The sequence below is a fragment of the Lissotriton vulgaris genome, chromosome 1_1, assembly GCF_964263255.1.
Source record: "Lissotriton vulgaris chromosome 1_1, aLisVul1.2, whole genome shotgun sequence".
NCBI lineage: Eukaryota > Metazoa > Chordata > Amphibia > Caudata > Salamandridae > Lissotriton > Lissotriton vulgaris.
In genome coordinates, this window is record NC_141685.1 from 295,191,505 (window position 1) to 295,214,330 (window position 22,826).

General features: G+C 44.2%; 1 protein-coding gene across 7 annotated transcripts in view; it reads left to right on the forward strand.

Moving 5' to 3' along the window:
• LOC147747076 (microtubule-associated serine/threonine-protein kinase 2-like) overlaps nucleotides 1-22,826 on the forward strand; it is a 1,134,689-nt gene that overhangs the window by 964,745 nt on the left and 147,118 nt on the right. For all 7 annotated transcript variants that reach the window (XM_086952330.1, XM_086952331.1, XM_086952332.1 and 4 more), the window contains one exon: nucleotides 14,448-14,549. In XM_086952330.1, the coding sequence (XP_086808456.1) occupies nucleotides 14,448-14,549 (102 nt within the window). The remainder of the gene's footprint in view (nucleotides 1-14,447; nucleotides 14,550-22,826) is intronic.

The following is a 22,826-nucleotide window of genomic DNA, read 5'->3' on the forward strand; positions in this document are numbered from 1 at the left end:
TTGGATGTGAAAATTAGTGTCACTTTTAACGTTATAAATGCAACTAATGAGAGAGTTGCAAAAATGACAACCTTCAGTCTGATCTACTCTGAGACATTGGAGAGGTATAGATGCTCTCAAGCTGCCTTGGAGGTCCACCTTCTCCTGACACGGCCACTGTGCCAAGACTTTGGAGCCACCTACCACAGGAACGTAGACTCCGCCCAAACTCACCTTTTCAAATTCGACTGTAAAGACTCTTTCTGCTGGGCCCGCCTCCTGTATCCGCACTGAGGGTCTGATGAACTATGTCTGTTCATAAACCAGGGATGTGCAACATGTACACTGGCTTGTTGCTGTACAGGATGTAATTTATGATATGACCTATATATGCATCACATCTATGTTCACAAAGTCACTAAAACGACTTTCCTAAAGAATATTAAAAGGCAAAATGCCAACGCATGTAAATGGCGGAGAAGGCTAATGGGGTCTACTAAGGTCAGCATACCGCCATCACTGCATCTGAATTCCCAAATGGGAAAGGTTTTTGGTTTTTCAAAGCAGTCTCTGTTCTTTAAAGGGCCAGGTGTTTTTGGCTGTTGTTTTTTTCAGTTTTTAAAAATAATTTTCTTGTTTTGGAACTTATCAAGTCGAGCATTTAGTGGTCCTTTCAACCACTGCCTCTTGTCCATGAAGCCGTGTGACACAATTCCCAAAGAGAATGGTGCACCTGGATTAATAATCAGTTACCCAGAGTATATGCATGAGTTACTTCTTATTTTAGCATAACACTTATGCCGCCTTTAGACAGCATTAGCGTGATAGTCTGGTGTGTGGGTGTTGACATTAGGGGAGTAGAGAGACAAAACAATCCACATGGTAGTTGCAGTTACAGAGGGACTAATTTATAAGCTTTGCGGAGTATTTCTTTCAGCCCTTTTATAAAGTTTTTCTCGAAGTAGAGGGCCAGTGGAGAGTCTGCAATATGTACTGGCTACAGATTATGACCCCAGGCTTTGTGCAGTTGTACTACTTTTTACGTCTCACCCACTAAGCAGCGCAAATGCTGTCTAACGTGAGACATATGGCTACCTTAGAGGGCTCCTATTGCTTACCATTGGTTGGGTTCATTGTCATACTCAGGTGCTTGCTTCTTATTCGTTAGCGTGTGTAGGCTTTCCTTCTTCTTGTTTTCATCCCGCCCATGGAGCATGAATGCATTACTTTCATGCTCTTTGCGATTGAGGAGCATTCTGAAAGCAGAACCCCATGGAATGAAACTAAGGCAGGGAATGTACAAGCTCGTCCATAACTCTTTTTTCACGCCAGTCTTCACTTTTTCCATTCGCTCCCAATGAAACCTTTATCACTCTCCAGAGAGAAATATACACGCTAATTAACAGTGTTCTCATTCATTAGCTACTGCGATATGATGAGATGTAGGAGTCGCACGCCGGCGAATAATCAATCAAGTCTTCCAATAGAGGCAGTGCTGCCTGCATGTACCAATGGCTGCACAACCAGGGATTCCTGTTTGTTTTAAATTAAATAGTAGGTTTGGGAGCCCAGCGTCTCCGTGCACAAAATAAGATGTAAATATTTTTACTCAAGAGAGAGCATGCTGTTCGGTGGACAGGACTATTTTGAGGTTTGGATGGGTTAGAGGTTGTCAGTGACTTTGCCTAAGGCTAGGCGTAGGGGCATGGAGGAGGCTTGCTCATGGAGGACATGACTCATTGCTTCCGGCTTGCCTTAGCATCTCAGGAAATGGTGGGGTGGGTTGTATTTTCTTTACGCACATTTAACCCTCTATGGGTTTCCTGGTTGATGTGAACTGTCTCACACCACTAACCCCTTTGCTAACCTTTGTGGCTAAGGGGGCACCAGCTTCTTGCAATGCTTTGGAGTTCTGGGCAGCAGCCCTGGGGCTCCAGGTGGCTGCTTTCATTGGACATGTGCCTGTAACCCTGAATGAGAAATGTCAGTCCCTGGGGTTATCAGAAGCTTGTACTTGAGTGTTTACTTGATAATTAGTAGCGTCTGATCACAGGTTTCTAAGAAAATGTTCACAGTTATGTTGAAGACACAAAGGAATAGGACTGAATGTTTCATCTGTGTCGATGCTGCCAGCGTTCTGACTTCTGCTATTTGCATATAACATCACCCAACAGAAGTGGTGGCGGAGATAAACAGTAAGTCAATTCAACAAGGCCTTTGTTGGGAACAGAACGAATAACTTTGACGAAGGAAGACTATCAAGCCTGGAAGACCCTCTGTTGAGTAGGTGGGCAAACAGTCAGAAGGACATGCAGAGTAGCGAGACCCAGAAATCCTGACGTTTCGAGTTCTAGTGTTCTGTGCGTTATAACTACTTGAACAACTATGAAAAGACTGCAAGGGATTCAGAACTCGGCTGCCAGACTACTCTTACGTATAAAGCTGCAAGTCCACATCTCCCCTGCCTTGAAAGCCCTGCATTGGTTACTGGTTGCCAGAAGATCCACGTTCAAGCTGCTTTGTATCACCCACAAAGCGATACATGGAACGAGACCACTCCTCAGGAATAAAATCACCAAACACATTCAACAAAGGAACCTCAGCTCTAAAGTGGCACCTCGCCTCAAAATCCCAAGATACAAGAAAAAAAAACATGGGTGGCACATCCTTCTCTGTTCAAGCAGCCAAATTATGGAACTCTTTACCCCCAAACATAAGATCTTCTGAAAACTATTTAAGAATTGGCTCTTCCCCACATAACCTCCATACGCACACATAAATAAACAGCATATCCCTCTGTATATGAGCATTTATTTGGACTATAGATATGTACTACGTATGTGTATTGCGTTGTATAAACGTATATAATAATGTTTTTAAAATATAGATATTCATTAGTTCTGCTTAACAAATGTAATTATTACTTATAGTTACATTATTCTGTTTTAACATGTATGTGTCTGCATAAGTACATCTTTTATCAGAACTATTTACATGCAATTGTTTCACTGATGAATTACACATTTTTTATTTAAAGTACAACACCCCTTGAAAGCCAGAGTTTTTATCAAATGCATCCTTAATCTACATACATTACCTTCCTTTTGCATGCATATATATATATATATATATATATATCGTCTATGTACTTATTTATCTATATATTTATTACTTTGCTTCTACTTTAGCATATCCAATGCACTACCCTATTTCTCACACTATACCGCTCTCAATATATCCTCGACCTCAACTCTCTGACTCATCTCAAACCACATTCTACTACTCTTTGCAATGCACTACTCCATTTCTTACCTTATACCTCTATCAATATATTCTCTACCTCAACTCTCTCATTCATCCCAAACTCCATACCACAACTATGATCCCCAAAATAACCCTCTCTAGACTCTTATACTTCTTTTACTGTTCAGATCTCCCAAACCCGCCTTTCTAAACCCTTCCCTCTGGCTCTTCCCCTTCCACCTCCCCTTTACTCATCTCAAACCCCCCTACTGCTATGAACTCCTACAAAATAAACAAAGAAAACAAATTATAGACCCTGCTCTCTTCTATCCCTCTTTCCCTTTTCTATCCCTCCTCTATTCCTTTTCAATCCAAATAACAGACCAACAAATCCACCACTCAAATTAATTGCATATTTTCTTATATTAATTCCCACTAATTCTGTTTGGGTTTCAGAGTAACGTGATATTCACAGAAAAGCGCTTAAACACCTCATCAGGAGTAGCAAGTGCTATATAAATGCAAACCTTTTCCCTATCGTTCTCAACCCAAGTAACTGACTCCACCGCTCAAATTTCATTCATATTTCACTATAGTAATTCACCACTAATCCTTTATGGATTCTGGAGTAGCGTGCTACTCACCGAAAAAGCGTTTCAACGCCTTGTCAGGGGTAGTAAGCTCTCTATAAATGCAGTTACAATACTATTGCAATACAGTTATCCATAAGCCTCTTGAACACAGAACAATACATTAATATTCTGCGCTGTTTTTCGTCTTGAGGACCTGAAAGCATTTGCAGTAGGCATCTCTGGGTGCATTATGCAGTAAAATTATTGAGGGTGACACCATCACACTGGGCAGCTCCTTTGGGCTGCATAGTCTTGAATCCAGAGCACGTACACTCAAACCCTGATTGAAACCATAATGTAACCTTCTGCTGCTTTGCAATGCCGGGCTTGATATTTTGACCACCAAAGTAAAGTAACCTGTTGCTGATGCCACTTACCAGGAAGTATATACCATATTTGATGTTTCTAGGCACCCCCATATTCAGTTGCAAGAAGAATAGCTGTGCCATAACACCAACCCTGTTCTGCTTAAAAGGCACCTAAAAAGTGCTCTGTTCAGACAACCTGTCGGCATCCACTAAGTGGCAGCAGGCACAGCCCCCTTAACACTGGAGTGAAGGTTTTTGCTGGTGAGGCTTAATCATGTTTAATCCCCTTTCCGAATGAGTTTATACCTTATCTGTTGATAGATAGATGTAATCGATTGTGCCTTTCTGTATGTATCCATTTTGTGAAAAAGCTTGTACAAAGTAGAGTGGCATAAGGAAACTAACCTGTTTCGGTATCAAGCCAAATAAAAAATTCTGTTATTTCCATCTCAACTAATAATAAAACTCACCAGTGATGGGGTGGGGGGGACAGGGGAGGTGAGTGTCTGTGGCACAGATTTATGCATATCCCCACAGTGGTGACTTAACCGTCAATTCGTTGACCATAAAATGTCAAATACCAGGGGCTAGACTGTTCTGATCTAGCCACTTAATTGCCACATTTGTTTGTTTACAATTGTTTGCCCTAAGGGACCTGAATACTGGCTTTGCCCTTAGCCCGGTGATGGTTACCATGTGATATATGGGAAGAGGGAGTCCCTGGCACTGAGTATGTAAGTGAAAGATTGTCAAAGAATCCAGTATTTATTTGGTATGTAATTTTTAGAGAAGAATTTCAAAAGTGGAAGTCCAGATAAGATTAGTACATTTAAAAAAACAAATGTATTTGTTGTATTGTCGTGTGGCCACAGAACAGATAGTATCATTCATACACACCAGACTATTTCCAGTCTACAAATATATTGGTCTTTAGGAAACCTAATGCTAAGGTTAGTTTCAGCCAACATGTGGTTCGCCCACTGCGACTATAGGCCTAAGGCTTACTCAAGGCTGTAGTCAATAGGAAAAAGTATGGTAGTTGTTATATTAGAACAGAAATGTCATAATTCATACATGGTTTTCTTGGGCACTCCACAAAAGTGACACAACACACTGTAAATTATGGTATCAAATGAGAAGCTATGGGTAGAAAACCAGTTCTCTTGTGTGACACACGGCTGGTGAGCAGTTCCATTTTTTTCTTGTGGTGGTCTAATTTTTTAGTTCCAGTAAGAAGTTTCATGCATAATTTTCCAGCTAAGATATAGCTCAATTCAGATGAACTTCCCAAGCGATTGAATGGATGAAATCAGAAAGGTAAGGCAGACAATATCCGCTAGCTCTAATTTTTATTTTTATTTTTTATAAATCTTATTATTAACAAAGACTTGAGAAACAACAGCAGACAGAGATGATACCATGAGGACAATGTTGCCATGTACAAGAAACCACAGTTGATACATTCTCAGGTGGGGCAGGCCCCCCAGTGTTTCACCCTTGCTCTAATTTCTATGCTGAGGTAGAACCATATAGCATCCTCAGGTATGCAGATAGCAGCCATCTTGTATGAGCAATCACAAACGTGGTTCCTTTACTGTGAACGGTCTTGATCTCACTTTGTTGAAGAACCACTGTGAAGGGGATCCTAAGAGACAAGAGCTGTCCATTGCTACTGAGTTCGGTTCAGAAGGGCTTCAAGTTATATCTGGTCTGCGTAACTATCAGGCCATGTTCAGCATCTGTCGTCACGTCCGCTTAAATGTCCCTTAATGGCTCTGATCCTTTCCTTAACTTTTTGAACAATTGAGGAATAAACATCCTACGTTCATAGATGTCTGCACAGAAGTGACAATAGACACTGAACACAACCTTGTTACACCAGCAGCATATGATTTGAACTGCGCTGCAATAAAAGGAAAAACACAGATCCGAGGCCTGAAAACAAACCACAGAACACAAAGTCCTTCGGACCGAACCTGGAGGCAGTTGGCTGCTCTTGCCTCCTGGAACCACTCTGGCAGATTTACACACCATAGAGGCTTCTTATAACATTAAATGATAAGTTCAAGACTGGTCACAGCAAGAGAACCAGGTTCGCACTCTTCTATACATGATGTATACTCTGCTACCTGCACACCTGATGATCCTAACTCCCCTCAGAACCTACAGAACGATAGTATAATCAACCACACTTAAGGTGCCATCCAGTTACAAAAATTATGCTTAAAAATATCAAAACTAAAGTTAACGGGTGTCTGCCTTTCTCCTTCTGGTTTCTGTCTGGCCTTTCTGCTTTCGTCCATAAATACTGCTTGGATGTGCACCTGAATGCAGATATATTTTAAATTGAAATTGTTTAGTTCAACAATTTGGCTATAGCTATAGAAGTGGACCACTGCAAGAAAAATTGAACTCACCACATGCGTGTCACAAAAGAGCACTGATTTTATACCCATAGCTTCCCAAATGTTACTTTAGAGTGTGCTGGTTCACTTGTTAGCAGTTCCCACAAAACAACGTATGAAATATGATATTTATGCTGCACTATGACAACCAGAAAACATTTTCATATAAATTGCAGCTTTGAGGAAGCCCCAGGCCGATAGCCGCAGGGGGCGAAACAGGTGTCGGCTGTAAGTAACGCTAGCATTCTGTTTTGAAAAGACCATTGTATTTCCCAATGGCAAATATTCTCAAGTGTATGATTTGTGCTATGCATTCTGTGACCACATGACAATATGATAAATACCATTTGTTTTTTAGATGTATTTGTGTCTGGAGTTCCAATTTTGAAACGTTTCTCTAAGAATTAAATAGAAAAGTAATACTGGCTTTTTTGACAATCCTCCACTTCTATACGCAGTGCCGGTGACCGCTTCCTGTGTCATTTGATTGCGAGCCAAAGGACAAAAGGCTGAGACTCCTGTCGCTTCTCTTGCTTTGTAGAGCACCTAGACACTCTGGAGGGAATACTGTGTAGGCTGGGACAGCATAGGGTCACTTGTATCACAGTTACAAATCCTAACTCGCATGCTTAGTGTGCTGCCTATGCACAGTAACCTCACCACAGTAGTCTTTGAGTGGCATTGCATCTTGCTGGCTTAGCTCTACCAATGCATGGTTCTTTGCAATCCTTAGGGATTCAATTTTTTTCTGAATGAAGGGCATAAGTGCCGATGTGTCATCCCTTGACACCGTAACCAACACTGGGGTCTCTGTCCGTATATTATCTCAATTACAGTGTTGTGACTTGCACATCTCAGTTATTGGTCCCTCCTCACCCCGGGGGGGAGTGGAGCGATTTTAATTTCATGCCCTACCGCTCACAGTTAGTGACGGATGAGTCTTTCAGAGGAGGGAATCGCGGTGTAAATTATCCCGTCGCTGCCTCCAGTGCATATGTCAGTGGGATTCACTTGGCGTGTGTATGAGTGTAAAGGAATGAAACCAGCCTCCTCTCCGAGAGCCCTCCCACCGTATCGGAAAATATGAAATGACAGCAACCCAACCTTCATACGGGCATGTCGTCACCGGCACCTGCTAATTAGGTGGCATGCATCACACCGAAGGCGCAAGCGATTGTATGGTATATAATGCTGCTCCTTGTCGGAACCACTGGATCAGTGTCAAACGGGGGATCTGGAGCCATGTCGGGGCTCTACTACTACGAGAGGCGGGAACCGGACCAAGAGGTCTACCTGCTGAGGATCGTGGACCAGCATCGCTGCGCCCAGATTATGGCTGAGTGGCTGTTACAAGTTGTGTTTTTTTTATTCCTTCCATCGCTGCTGTAACCTTTGGCTTTCCCTTTTGTTGTTGGACTTGACCCGGCGAACGCGCATGCAAACACCTGGTCCACACCGGTTTACGCACAGCTATTTTTTCTTTCTTTCGGGGATTGGTAGAATTTGTGTGTTTCTCTTTAGTTTTGGCCATTTGTAATGGGGACGCAAGAACACTTTGGGATGGTTTTTGCTCGCTCAAATAATAAGTAGGATAGCTCTCAATCTCCACCTTCCTTTACCTGACCAGGAAGTACGTAAGTTTTTGCTCTCATTGCATGTGATTCTTGTATTAGAACTAGGAAATATTTCCAACTGGGCATGTTGTTTTTTTGGGGGATAATGCTTTTGAACTTCAGTATTCTTAGTTTACAAACTATGTAAAATATTACCACCCTAGTACAACCAGACGTCACTTCAGGAGGCACCCTCCCACAGTGAATTCGTTTAAGTTTAAATTAGGTTAGATCTAAGCAGGATAAAAAAACGTTTATAAAATATCCTGCTTCCCTTTCTCTACGACCATTCCATGTATCTGTCTTTGTAGCCGCCCCTTACATAAAGTACATTTTACTGCATTTGTTGGTGTTCGGCAGCCTCATTGTGTTCCGCCTTGATCATCCGCCCAAATTGTGTCCTGCTCTATTGTCTTGGGTTGACAGTCGGCTTTTTTGACAGTCCTCTTTTGTTTATTGATGACCCCATGTAAACACCACAATCACTGACAACAGCCTAATGAAATGAATACCAGACACAACAGCTCTTAATATCTAAAGGAACCCCCAACGTTTTTAGCAACAAAGACAAATGCTTACCGAGCAGTATCCATTGAGAACTTTGTCTGTTCCTCCCTCCTTGGTGAAGCGGTAGGAGCCTCGAGCATCCCTGCATCTTTCTGGGTTCTTGGCTTCCACGGCGGTACCTTTTCATCATAACGCGCTCCACCAAGTGAGCCTGTCTGCCATGTCTGGTCCCTTGCTGTTAGCGAGGATGCCCGCGAGTGACCGTAGCAACTCAGGGGGTGTCGGGCAGCTGCTCCAGGGGTGCTTGCATCTCTGGCTCAATCTGTATTCTAATTAGACGTCTCCAGAGTCAGTGGTGGCTGTCACTCTGCTGTTATTGACTTCAGAGGGTTGGGGCTGGCCACCCTTTTATCCGCGTGTGATTTACGCGTGCCACCGCTAATTTGGCGGGGACATTACAGAATATATTTAGATGTGAAGCCAATTATATATTTTCTGTGCCAAAGTAGCCCTAAAAAAGATTCAGTCTGAAAATCTGCTCTGTGTGGTTAGTCACTTTCAATATTAAGTAGCCTTTGGGGTTGCACTCAGCTGGAGCTCTCTGCAGGGACTGTCTGCTCAAATGTTTGCATGGAAAGCGGGTTTCCCTCTGCCCTCAAGACCAATATCTATGGAAATGAAGGTTTCAAAAGCCATTACCGCAGACGGCACATACACGCGCCTGTACCGCCAGAATCTCGGTGCACACGAATATTAACAAGCCAAAACAGTTTTTAGAAGCTCAAAAATATTATTTAAAGTGAAACACTGCAGAAACGTTAATTCTTTAGAAAACCCCGAAACACTTTATTGAAAGGAGTTTCTCAAATTATATTGCATGTCTGATCCTGTTCTTTCGGTTTCCGTCTACCAACCTAAGTATACATCACTACATTTTTTTTCTGCACTATCCTTTGTGGAGGGAGTCCCTACAGAGAGATGGAAGCAGCTGCTATCACCACAGTCTCCTGGGGGAGGGGGTTGTCTTTGAGGAGAGGCTGTCTAACATTTACATCCTGGCCTTACAGCTCATGTATATAGTAGCCCCCCTTACTTTCACTTTTCGGTGTAGTTCACATCTTAACAAAAGCACCTAAGAAAGCAGCGCAGAGAGTTGGTGCAATAATATTTGGCACTTTCTAATTTCGTTTTTTTTTTTAAACCTGCTAGACTATTTTCCCTGCTCTTTGATAGAACGCTGATACTTTTTAAAGGCTTAGTCTGTTATCTAACATGTAGTGATGTTCTTGAAATATAAACGTTCACCCTCAGATATAAAAAAAAAAAAGCTTCCATTATGTTTTTGAGAGTGAGCACTGTAGGGTAAGAGCATTAGTTTGTAGGTGCTTCTAATGGAGCAGGATAACGGAGAGGTTGGGAAGAACAACACTCCTAAGTGAATTTTTGGTACATTTTGGAAGGCAGGGAGTTCCAAACCCAAGCAGCATGAGACCCCCTGAAGACAGCCTGCCCGGGCGCAATAAAGTAGGTTTCCACAAGAAACATCTCCTCCAGCAGGTAGATTGGATGGGTGAGGTTTGGAGGAGCGCTCTTCCTGCCCAGCCTGCTCCTGACGTCATGGTTTTAAGGGGAATTGTGTAGGTTAGTTCTTCCTCCACTGGACAGCAAAAAATGAAACAAATGTACACAGGGTGCATGGTGGGGGTTGAGGGCTGGGGACAGGTCATGCAGGTAGGAACAGGTCACACAAATTTTTAAAAATGTATTTTATGTGTTTCCCTCTTAAGTAGCCTATTTTAAGTATGATAGCGAGATAGCTTGTTTCCTTTTGCTGAATAGACAAACGAGAATGTTTGCCTCAATCCTATTGCAGAGTTAATGGGGGGGGTGGGGGGGGGGGGGGGGGGGCGCATGTTGTCCAGTCAGGTTTCTTGGTTTTCTGTAGAGCTCCTTGTGTCATTGAGGCTTAGCTTTGCTGCAGTATTTTTTTTATTTTGTGAAAATGTGGGTGGGTTAAATATATATTATATAAGCAGATGTATAGGGAGTAATTTGCTATTTATTACCATTGTTGAGTGGGGAGGAGCATTGACTCACAAGAGGCGAAGGCTTGATTTCGCCATGATACCCCTCACTTTCTTCAACAATGGTAATAATGGCTGCTTATACTTTGTGCGTCTGCACATACTGTTTACGCCGTGATATTTTGTTGAACAATACCAGGATATTTGGGGTTAAATTTGTTCAGAAAGGCAGAACCACATGGAAGAGGCCTTGTGACTATAAGAAGAGTTGTTTCCATGTGGAATGTTGTAACATGCACTCTGTGAGGCAGTAAGCAGTTATTTTCTCAAGTGAATTACACACTATGATAATAAACTCTTAATTTGACGTTTGCTGTGTTGTAATAAATATGTGAATGTGTTTATTAGTGCTGTTGCTCTAAATAACTTTAATTCTTGGTCCACTTGTATTTCATTGCAGTGGTATCAACAAATATCTTGATCATTCTCTATAAAATATATATATATGTCACACGGTCACTTTAAAAACATGGTCACTCCTCATGGTGTCATTTGATGAAGGCCTCCTGAAGGCCGAAACGTGTCATGGCGGTAGTGCAGGGTGTCTGAATCATTAAAAACCTTGCACGAAGATTTGGGTCCGTATTCGTCTTGCCTGCTCAATTGGATTAATGTGACGAAGTTCATCTGCACATATATACATATATATATATATATATATATATATATATATATATATATATATATATATATATATATATATATATATATATATATATATATATATATATATATATAACGAAGCAGAGGCCCATTACTGATAAAAGGTTGGCTTATTTCAGCTTAAAGCACCATTGCATACTTTCAATCACCTAATGTTTTGGCCTCCTGCCTTGCTCACTGGTAGAAGTTGTGACACACTGAACTCCCTTGCGCTCCTGTGATGCTTTTAAGAGTTCTTTAGAGTGCACTTATGTTGGTGTGGAATGTCTCACTTTAAACACAAAGGGGAGTATCAGCGCACATTGCTGCATTCTTTTTGAAAGTATGAAAAAACTTAATTTTGCCAGCACAATCAAAAAATGAAAAAGTCATTTCTGAATCCCTTCCAACACGCACACAGTTGATTTTGGGGCGAAATCAACTAGGTGCTTGTTGGAAGGGATTCAGAAATTAATTTTTTCACACCAACATAAGTTCACAGCTCTCAAGGTACGAACTATGAATGTCGAAACTAATTACTATGAGAACTTCCAGTTTACATATTTTAATATTATTGGCGGTGCACTATGGGAGTTGCATTTTAACATCCAGCCACCTGACTCTAAAGAACTCTGAAAAGCATCACAGGAGCGCAAGGGCGTTCAGTGTGTCACGACTTCCACCTGTGAGCAAGGCCAGGAGGTGATTGGAAGTATGCAATGGTGCTTTAAGCTGAAATAAACCAAACTTTTGTCAGTAATGGGCCTCTACTTCGTTGCTATTTAATTGGATGGACTGCTCCATGCCCATGACTTTGAGGCTGCCCTTAAGGGCCGGAGGCTCCGGTAACTGGAGAAGCTGTGTTTTGTGTATATATATATATATATATATATATATATATATGAAGAAGCCTCATCTTCCAAAACCACATATCTATGTGTATATACATGTGTATGTGTATATATATATATATATATATATATATATATATATATATATATATATATATATATATTCATTACAATTACACATTCCATGAAAAAAAAATATATCCCATAATCTCAGACAAATACTAATTGATAATTTGATATCTCAGCTATTCCAGACTGTAGCTGCAATATTTTGGGCATTTGTAATTCACCATCAAGTGTAAAAAAGCTGGAAAAAAGTAAGGCTTGCCCTGAAGCGGTCTCCTGAAATATGCCCGCAGTCGGTAGGATGAGTTTGAGTTTCTGTAGAGGGCTCGATGGCAACTAGATCACAATGGATGAATAGTAAGATCCTCGGCACTAGGATAAATTAGTTTTTTTGTGTTGTTATTGACGTCTTTAGTAATGTACAACCCTTGAACTTATTCTTTGCAATATGAGATGTGCAACAGGGTTTCTGCCCTGGTCTGGTTAGTATAAAGCCATGGAGGATGACTCCTAAGGTTCCGGAAGTAAATTACGGACATGGTTACACAGATGTAGCCTGGAAGTTTGTTCAAGGGCTTTAGCACCCAGATGAGGCTGCAGTATCCACTGGCCTGGATCTGGACAGGAGGACCTGGTGAGCAGGAAGTAGTTGGAGATGCATTTAAGCATCTAGCTGTGGGCAATTTTGTTAAGCAAGAGGTGAGCATGAGTGGTGTAACAGGCATTCATAGGTTCAGGAAGAGGAATTTAGCTTGCTACTAACACATACTATGAACCAGCCGAGAACCCACACCCCAAGTTTCCCAGGAACAGAAATATATGGTTATTGTGTTACAGACTACCACTTGGTGGACCAGACGAATTTTGGATACTCTGGAGTTTAAAAATCTGATGGTTGGGTAGAGTTGTTCAGAGGAAATTGGCATCCTACAGTGTTGAGTGAACCAGCGTGCACTCTAAGTCGGGTGAAGGGGCGATTGTAATGAGCTGACATATGTAGAAGAGTGCTCGAGCTTTTCTTCAAGGAGTGTCCCAGCACTCTCTGTCTAATTGGGTTGGAACTAGAAAGTAAAGGAGGGTGCAGTACTGGATTTAAATCTGGCTGAGCAGACGACTTGGTACATTGCATTAAGATGGACCGTGATCTCATTTGGAGTCTGTCTACGTTTCCCATAAAGGGCTTGGTCACGTCACAGTGCATGTGAGGCCTGTATTGCAGTCCTGACACAATCAGGTTTTAGGGTAGAGGAGGAGCATCCGAGAAAGGGGATGACCAATCGCAGAGCATCAAGATTCTTATCACTTAAATGTGCCCTGTGGTCCAATATGTGCCAAGCTCCCTCTTCTTGGGTACATCTTCAACACACTATTTAACATGGCTGCAGTTGTTTTTGTTATGAACATGGCAAGAAGGAGAGTAAAAACTGTGGAACAACCCAGAGAGTGGAGTGGCTGGAGGAAACATTTTTTCGGGTTGCCCGGCTTCTCCAGAGGTATTGGGAGCTCTGAGGAAAAGGACCAAGAAACCCCAGGGTGATGTTTCCTTGTATGCATATTCTGGGCCTTTCCGCACCACCTTGATCTCTGCTGGTCCATGGGTTAGAGAAGTAGAACAGAAGGCAGGCCAACACGCACGCAACAGTTGTGTATGCCTTTACCATGCAGAGAGATGTTTCCCAAGGTGGACGTCCATGTGTTTCTATTTTCTGGGGTTAGATTTTCTCTGCTCTTACTGTTGCTGTTCTGCGGTCTATCTTCCAACTAGCAAAAACGTTTTTGTGTGGCCTCTGCTGCTCCGACTGAGAGGCAACTCCCTGTAATCGAACCGGCTTCAATGAAAACACCCTACTATGATCCAAATTCCGAATACTTCACTGTTCATTGGTAATAACATTGACTACCAGGCCACAGGCACTCTGCTCATCACCCTGGCCACCTTTGACTCAATCCTTGTATGCGTTGCATGTGCAGACTGCTGATGGACCCTGTATAACTTTGCATTTCTCCTCAAGTAGGTGTATTGTAATACAGACAGCTGCCTATTGTATTTCCACTGCTTGTGTCTTCAATTGTTGGTGATAGTGTTGGAACATAAATGTAACCTTTCTTTCCCACAGGCCCACGAGCGCTCGGAGAGCTCGGAGGTGGCCTTCGTAACCGAGCTGGTGAAGAAGCTGATGATCATCATCGCACGGCCTGCCAGGTTGCTGGAGTGTCTGGTAAGTGAGGCGCATGAAAGAATAAAAACAGGGGTCATGTCAGTTGAATGCACTGGAGAGTCATGTCCGTGAGTGGTCCTCAAAGAGGTGGATGGTCCACTTCTTGATAATAGATAAAAGCAGGCCTCCATGGCAATGGAACCCCTCTAGCCAACCCAGAGGGATGTAAATGATCGCATGTCAGTCCAGCTTGGGAGTGTTTTAGGGTCTACTCTCTTATAGCATTGGCTAAACAGAACAGGCATTAGGTTCTAGGATTGTGCATATGTGCTGTAACCCTGGATATTACCTTTCAAAACACCCCCGTACTCCTTTTGAGTATGCTTTTCACTAAAAAGATTGCCACTTCCGCTCTGGAGGCTGTTGTTTATTGTACAAGTAGTTGAAAGGCCGTATCAACTTCAGCTTGTGTGCATGTCCTCGGGGCTCTGTTGCTACTTGAGGCGCCTGTTTGCTTGCCCTTAGGGCTCTGTTGCGACTTAGGCACCTGTGTACTTATCCTTAGGGCTCTGTTGCTACTTAAAGCACCTGTGTGCTTGTCCTTAGGGCTCTGTTGCTACTTAAAGCACCTGTGTGCTTGTCCTTAGGGCTCTGTTGCTACTTGAGGACCCTGTGTGCTTGTCCTTAGGGCTCTGTTGCTACTTGAGGCGCCTGTTTGCTTGCCCTTAGGGCTCTGTTGCGACTTAGGCACCTGTGTGCTTGTCCTTAGGGCTCTGTTGCTACTTGAGGCGCCTGTTTGCTTGCCCTTAGGGCTCTGTTGCGACTTAGGCACCTGTGTGCTTATCCTTAGGGCTCTGTTGCTACTTAAAGCACCTGTGTGCTTGTCCTTAGGGCTCTGTTGCTACTTAAAGCACCTGTGTGCTTGTCCTTAGGGCTCTGTTGCTACTTGAGGACCCTGTGTGCTTGTCCTTAGGGCTCTGTTGCTACTTGAGGCGCCCGTTTGCTTGCCCTTAGGGCTCTGTTGCGACTTAGGCACCTGTGTGCTTATCCTTAGGGCTCTGTTGCTACTTAAAGCACCTGTGTGCTTGTCCTTAGGGCTCTGTTGCTACTTAAAGCACCTGTGTGCTTGTCCTTAGGGCTCTGTTGCTACTTGAGGTACCTGTGTGCTTGTCCTTAGGGCTCTGTTGCTACTTGAGGCGCCTGTGTGCTTGTCCTTAGGGCTCTGTTGCTACTTGACGCACCTGTGTACTTGTCTTTAGTGCTCTGTTTCTACTTGAGGCGCCTGTGTGCTTCTCCTTAGGGATCTGTTGCGACTTAGGCACCTGTGTGGTTGTCCTTAGGGCTATGTTGCTACTTGAGGCACCTGTGTGCTTGTCCTTAGGGCTCTGTTGCTACTTGAGGCGCCTGTTTGCTTGCCCTTAGGGCTCTGTTGCGACTTAGGCACCTGTGTGCTTATCCTTAGGGCTCTGTTGCTACTTGAGGCACCTGTGTGCTTGTCCTTAGGGCTCTGTTGCTGCTTGAGGCGCCTGTGTACTTGTCTTTAGTGCTCTGTTGCTACTTGAGGCGCCTGTGTGCTTACCCTTAGGGCTCTGTTGCGACTTAGGCACCTGTGTGCTTATCCTTTGGGCTCTGTTGCTACTGGAGGCGCCTGTGTGCTTGCCCTTGGGGCTCTGTTGCGACTTAGGCACCAATGTGCTTGTCCTTAGGGCTCTGTTGCTACTTGACGCACCTGTGTACTTGTCTTTAGTGCTCTGTTGCTACTTGAGGCGCCTGTGTGCTTACCCTTAGGGCTCTGTTGCGACTTAGGCACCTGTGTGCTTATCCTTAGGGCTCTGTTGCTACTGGAGGCGCCTGTGTGCTTGCCCTTGGGGCTCTGTTGCGACTTAGGCACCAATGTGCTTGTACTTAGGGCTCTGTTGCTACTTGAGGCGCCTGTGTGCTTACCCTTAGGGCTCTGTTGCTACTTGAGGCAACTGTGTGCTTGTCCTTAGGGCTCTGTTGCTGCTTGAGGCGCCTGTTTGCTTGCCCTTAGGGCTCTGTTGCGACTTAGGCACCTGTGTGCTTATCCTTAGGGCTCTGTTGCTACTTGAGGCACCTGTGTGCTTGTCCTTAGTTCTCTGTTGCTACTTGAGGCGCCTGTGTGCTTACCCTTAGGGCTCTGTTGCTACTTGAGGCAACTGTGTGCTTGTCCTTAGGGCTCTGTTGCTGCTTGAGGCGCCTGTTTGCTTGCCCTTAGGGCTCTGTTGCGACTTAGGCACCTGTGTGCTTATCCTTAGGGCTCTGTTGCTACTTGAGGCACCTGTGTGCTTGTCCTTAGGGCTCTGTTGCTACTTGACGCACCTGTGTACTTGTCTTTAGTGCTCTGTTGCTACTTGAGGCGCCTGTGTGCTTACCCTTAGGGCTCTGTTGCGACTTAGGCACCTGTGTGGTGGCACTTAAGGCTCTGTTGCGACTTAGGCACCTGTGTGCTTGTCCTTAGGGCTCTGTTGCTACTTGAGGCGCCTGTGTGCTTGTCCTGGCTCTGTTGCTACTTGAGGCGCCTGTGTGCTTGTCCTTAGGGCTCTGTTGCTACTTGATGCACCTGTGTGCTTGTATTTAGGGCTCTGTTGCTACTTGAGGCCCCTGCGTGCTTGTCCTTACGGCTCTGTTGCGACTTAGGCACCTGTTTGCTCGTCCTTAGGGCTCTGTTGCTACTTGAGGCATCTTTATGCTTGTACTTAGGGCTCTGTTGCTACTTGAGGCACCTGTGTGCGTGCCCTTAGGGCTCTGTTGCGACTTAGGCACCAATGTGCTTGTACTTAGGGCTCTGTTGCTACTTGAGGCACCTGTGTGCGTGCCCTTAGGGCTCTGTTGCGACTTAGGCACCTGTGTGCTTGTCCTTAGGGCTCTGTTGCTCCTTGAGGTGCCTGTGTGCTTGTCCTTAGGGCTCTGTTGCTACTTGAGGCACCTGTTTGCTTGCCCTTAGGGCTCTGTTGCGACTTAGGCACCTGTGTGCTTATCCTTAGGGCTCTGTTGCTCCTTGAGGTGCCTGTGTGCTTGTCCTTAGGGCTCTGTTGCTACTTGAGGCGCCTGTTTGCTTGCCCTTAGGGCTCTGTTGCGACTTAGGCACCTGTGTGCTTATCCTTAGGGCTCTGTTGCTACTTGAGGCACCTGTGTGCTTGTCCTTAGGGCTCTGTTGCTACTTGACGCACCTGTGTACTTGTCTTTAGTGCTCTGTTGCTACTTGAGGCGCCTGTGTGCTTACCCTTAGGGCTCTGTTGCGACTTAGGCACCTGTGTGGTGGCACTTAAGGCTCTGTTGCGACTTAGGCACCTGTGTGCTTGTCCTTAGGGCTCTGTTGCTACTTGAGGCGCCTGTGTGCTTGTCCTGGCTCTGTTGCTACTTGAGGCGCCTGTGTGCTTGTCCTTAGGGCTCTGTTGCTACTTGACGCACCTGTGTGCTTGTATTTAGGGCTCTGTTGCTACTTGAGGCCCCTGCGTGCTTGTCCTTACGGCTCTGTTGCGACTTAGGCACCTGTTTGCTCGTCCTTAGGGCTCTGTTGCTACTTGAGGCATCTTTATGCTTGTACTTAGGGCTCTGTTGCTACTTGAGGCACCTGTGTGCGTGCCCTTAGGGCTCTGTTGCGACTTAGGCACCAATGTGCTTGTACTTAGGGCTCTGTTGCTACTTGAGGCACCTGTGTGCGTGCCCTTAGGGCTCTGTTGCGACCTAGGCACCTGTGTGCTTGTCCTTAGGGCTCTGTTGCTCCTTGAGGTGCCTGTGTGCTTGTCCTTAGTGCTCTGTTGCTACTTGAGGCACATGTGTGCTTGTCCTTAGGGCTCTGTTGCTGCCAGTTGAATGCTCAGAATCCGCATGTTTGTAGGGTCCTGTGTGATCACGGGTTTCATGGCATGTGGGCAGTGATTGTGAAAGTACATAACACCTGCTTTCCGTTTTGGTTTTGGTTTTGGTTGTGAAGAGATTTTGGGTGCTCATGCCATCTCCCGCCAGTTTCCACTTCATTTCTTTGCACATATTTACATCTCGAAGTGATCATCTACTTAGGTGAAAGCCTCATTAATACAATGATTTGAATTTACAAGGAGTCATTTTGTGACTAGATTCTATTAACAAGAGATATTGTATTGGAGTCCCTCTTCTGTGACCCTCCATCTCATGGGAATGAACGTTTATTTGCACAAGAAGTGTTCTCCATCACTGTGATAGTGAACACCCTGACTGTCCCTAAGTAGATATTTTGGTTTCCCACCCAGTAGCAACTACTGCTGATGCATATCGGCGCCATCTTGGTCCTTGTGTGGACCTTCGGGAAGCCGCTCACTATAAGTTCACTATCACTAATGCTTCTTCCACCACTGATACTATAAGGGCAGCGTTGGTAGTTCCACTCAATTTATAGTAATCGTGAAAGAATAATAAGATGCATATATTGGCAATAAAGGCCTCAAGTGCACTTAAACATATTACTGCCAGAGTGTTTGCTATATTTCCACAGCAATTATTTAGCAGCAGACACTTACAGAGTAAATAGAGCAATATCCCACAATCACGTTGGATGGTGGCGTGTGGTACAAAAGGGGGTGGTGATGGACGGAGCATCTGAATCAATCAAACACTCACACCCAGTCAAAAGATCTGGGTTTAATCCATCACCGTTCTTTAGCCCACTCTGCCACCCCAGTCAAGACATGGCTATATGCAAATCAGTCTGACCCTGTGCCTCATGGGAACAGTCCAGCCCGAACTGCCAAGCCATGTCTTCCCTGGACCGGAAACAAGCTTCCGAGGACCGGTTTCTGGCATTCCAGCCGTCTTCAGCCCGGCTTGCTTGAATCCAGTGGCAAAGTGAGCAAGGGACTCATGTCTGAGCATACCCTGCCACACTTATGGCGGGCAAAAGCGGTACAAAAGGGGGTGGTGATGGACGGAGCATCTGATTCAATCAAACACTCACACCCAGTCAAAAGATCTGAGTTTAATTATTCACCGTTCTTTAGCCCACTCTGCCACCCCAGTTCAGACATGGCTATATGCAAATCAGTCTGACCCTGTGCCTCATGGGAACAGTCCAGCCCTAAGTGCCAAGCCATGTCTTCCCTGGAACGGAAACAAGCTTCCGAGGACCGGTTTCTTGCATTCCAGCCGTCTTCAGCCCGGCTTGCTTGAATCCAGTGGCAAAGTGAGCAAGGGACTCATGTCTGAGCATACCCTGTCACACTTATGGCGGCCAAAAGCGGTACAAAAGAGGGGTGGTGATGGACGGAGCATCTGAATCAATGGTGATTGGTGGATGGTGGCGTGTGGGCTACTGATTCGTAATTAACAGACTAAAACAGTTATCCATTCTGTATTAATTAAACTAAACTGCCCAAGTCTAATGGGTACCAAGCATACACACTAATTCACATGGAACTCATTTGTAATGATTAGCAATAGTACAGCTCAATAACTGTCAACGCCTAATGTCACACAACAGTCACAAAATATACCTGTGGAGTTTGTTATAAAGCAAACAAGATTTATGACATAAAAAAATCGATATAATCTCAATCCATGAACAGTCCAATTAAATAATTGCGATAAAATCTCAATCAGTCAACAGTGCATAGTGACCACTGAGTGCGTGAAAACCATAACCAACGAGGGGGTGGGAAAACCCAATATACCCTTGCAGGCTTGGGCAAATATTCACAATATAAAGTTTAGGGTGCCAGCAAGGGAATTTGTTTGTCACATGGATTTCAGATTTAGAGTTGTATTTCAGTTTTCACAATCATCTAATCAATCAATTTGATATCTGCTGTAATTTTAGTGGTTTAAATGGAATACAGGTACTCACTATTATATCTGTTTGCTCCTGAGGAGTACCGGTACTCTCTGATTAAATATACTGCAATAAGGATGAGAAGTGGAGGTACTCTCCATTTCAAATTATAGAAGTGCAGGTACTCAGTACCGGACAGTACCTCTCGAAAGGTAAAACTTGGTGACAAATTCTTTGTAGCACTACATTGCAGGGGCATCTACATGCTGGAGATGTTGGTCCAGTGGCTCTGCTTCAACTTGCAAAGGATGGCTGTATGGCTCAGCAGTCATGCCCCTCACCTGCTGGTGCACATTCTGATTTTAAGTGAAGGCCCTGCCACGGCTTGACTGCACAGGAGTGCATCAACCTATTGTTTATGACTTGAACCTGGTTGAGTCACAGAATTACTGATCCTCTTCAGATGTTTCTAGCAAGGAAATTAGAGGAAGGATCTCAAGGACTTACACTTTATCATTACAACTGACGACCATGGCTTCAAATGTTTGAAGAAGAGTCCCAATTGAACCATTAGCTGCCACGTACTGAGCTGCGAAGCAGCCTCTTCAGGTCTTACTGATGTGAATTCAAAAGACATCCAACTTGCACAGTGCAGACCGTATGTGTCCGAGGCCTGTGACTTCAGGTGATGACGAGAGAGATGGCGCCACCGTGGCCAGTCCTTAGTGGTGTTGCACATGCTTTATTTGTTGCTTAAAGTTGACCTTGTGAGCCATGGAATCCGTGTTCCTTAATGGACAGTAAATGAGATTAACCTTGACACAACCAGGTTTAAGCCTGTGGCAAAGATAGGTGCTTGCACTGCATCAATCCTTGGCGGTGACTTTTCTATTCACCTCTGTAAGGTCACACAAAGCCTGCGTTCAGACAGCAGGAGAAAGCCATCTGTCACCTTCTACAATTTATCAAGCACATTAACTCCTCTATCTCATTTTGTTCAACACCCTGCATCAATAAATTAGTATGCTGATCGATTTTGCACCCCTGCTGCTTGTTCACCCTGACTTCTGAAAGATACCTGCCACTGCCAGATGGAAAGTTCTGACTAATTTCCACATTCCGCTAATTCCTTTACTTTTTTATCTAGTGCACTCAGTCATTCAGCACAGTCAATAGAGAATAAAAAAGTATAGCCTTAGGTCTGCCAGTGGGGAACAGTATGAGACATTCAATTTCTGAGACCTACATTTTCGGTGTGGCATAGAGACAGATTTGTTAGTCATCTCATGTGACAAAAGAAATCCCTAAATATAATGCGCATATATATATATATATATATATATATATATATATATACACACATATCTATATACACACATAGATATGTGGTTTTGGAAGATGAGGCTTCTTCATTTATTGTTCTGTTCAACTGCCATTCACATTTTGCTTCCTCGCCACAGTGTAAACCATGGTTCAATCAATCAGCACACTTCAGCCAGTGGCTCTCTTGATATGTGAGTGATAGCATTTTTCCTGATCATTTGTGCACATCAATCTAAAAAATAACTTTACTTCAGTGCCAGGGCTGGTTGCCAAATACTTCATCATGCCAATTAATTTTGACTTTACAATCTCTTTTTTTCCTTTCAATATTTCAGCCTCCGGACTTAGGGAGAACTTCCCCAGCACCAGAGGCTGTGTTTTTTACTCTGGAAATGGTGATTGACGTGCGCTGTGCTCTGACATCATTTCAGTGAAACCTAATGAGTCGATTGACTCATTTGACTTTCACGGCATCAATGCTTTTGGGGCATATCTTAGCCCCCTGAGCATCAATGCCGGTGGGAGGGGTATCATTGGAAAGGGGAGACTCTCCCTTTTATAATGGTACCTTTCTCTAGTGAATCCCTGCTTGGGGATTGCCTCTGGAGGGAATCTGGCCTAGCCCCCGCCTACACAAATAACCCCCAACAGTATTTCCGCGCCTCTCCCACCACCGGTCAGGGGCAGATGGGAGGTGTTTTGCTTCATGAATCCGTTTCTGGATTCACATGCTCTTCATTATTCCTCCATCTAGTGGTTGGGTTCGAAATTGCCTTGCCTCTGTGGTTTCTTTTTCTCCCTTTTGGGCGTCATCGACCATCCTTTGGTGCTAGGTCCATCCATCCCTGTGTGACGTCAGTCGCTGCCCCGGAAGTTGCTGTGTGTCATAGCCATCTTCAGACTCTTTTTTTTGCCGTTGGGTCTGGAAGCAAAGGGAAACACTCTGATGTTTTGGATGGAATCCCCTGAAAAAATCATGGAGTTTGAGAGAAAAAAACGTTTTTCATTGATCGAGAAGACACCGGAGAGGGAGAAAAGACCTCTGGACACCTTTACTCGTCAGGGGATCTCGACCGAGCAATGACACAATTGGATCGAAATAAGGCAAGGTAGGGGCCATGAAATATATCCCTTTCAAATTTTACCCAAATTGCCACCACAAGTTTACACAACACGATCCACACGCCGTTTGTAAGCTCTTCCTGCCAAGGGATCACAAGGATAGGGTCTGCGAGGCCTGCATGGTTTTC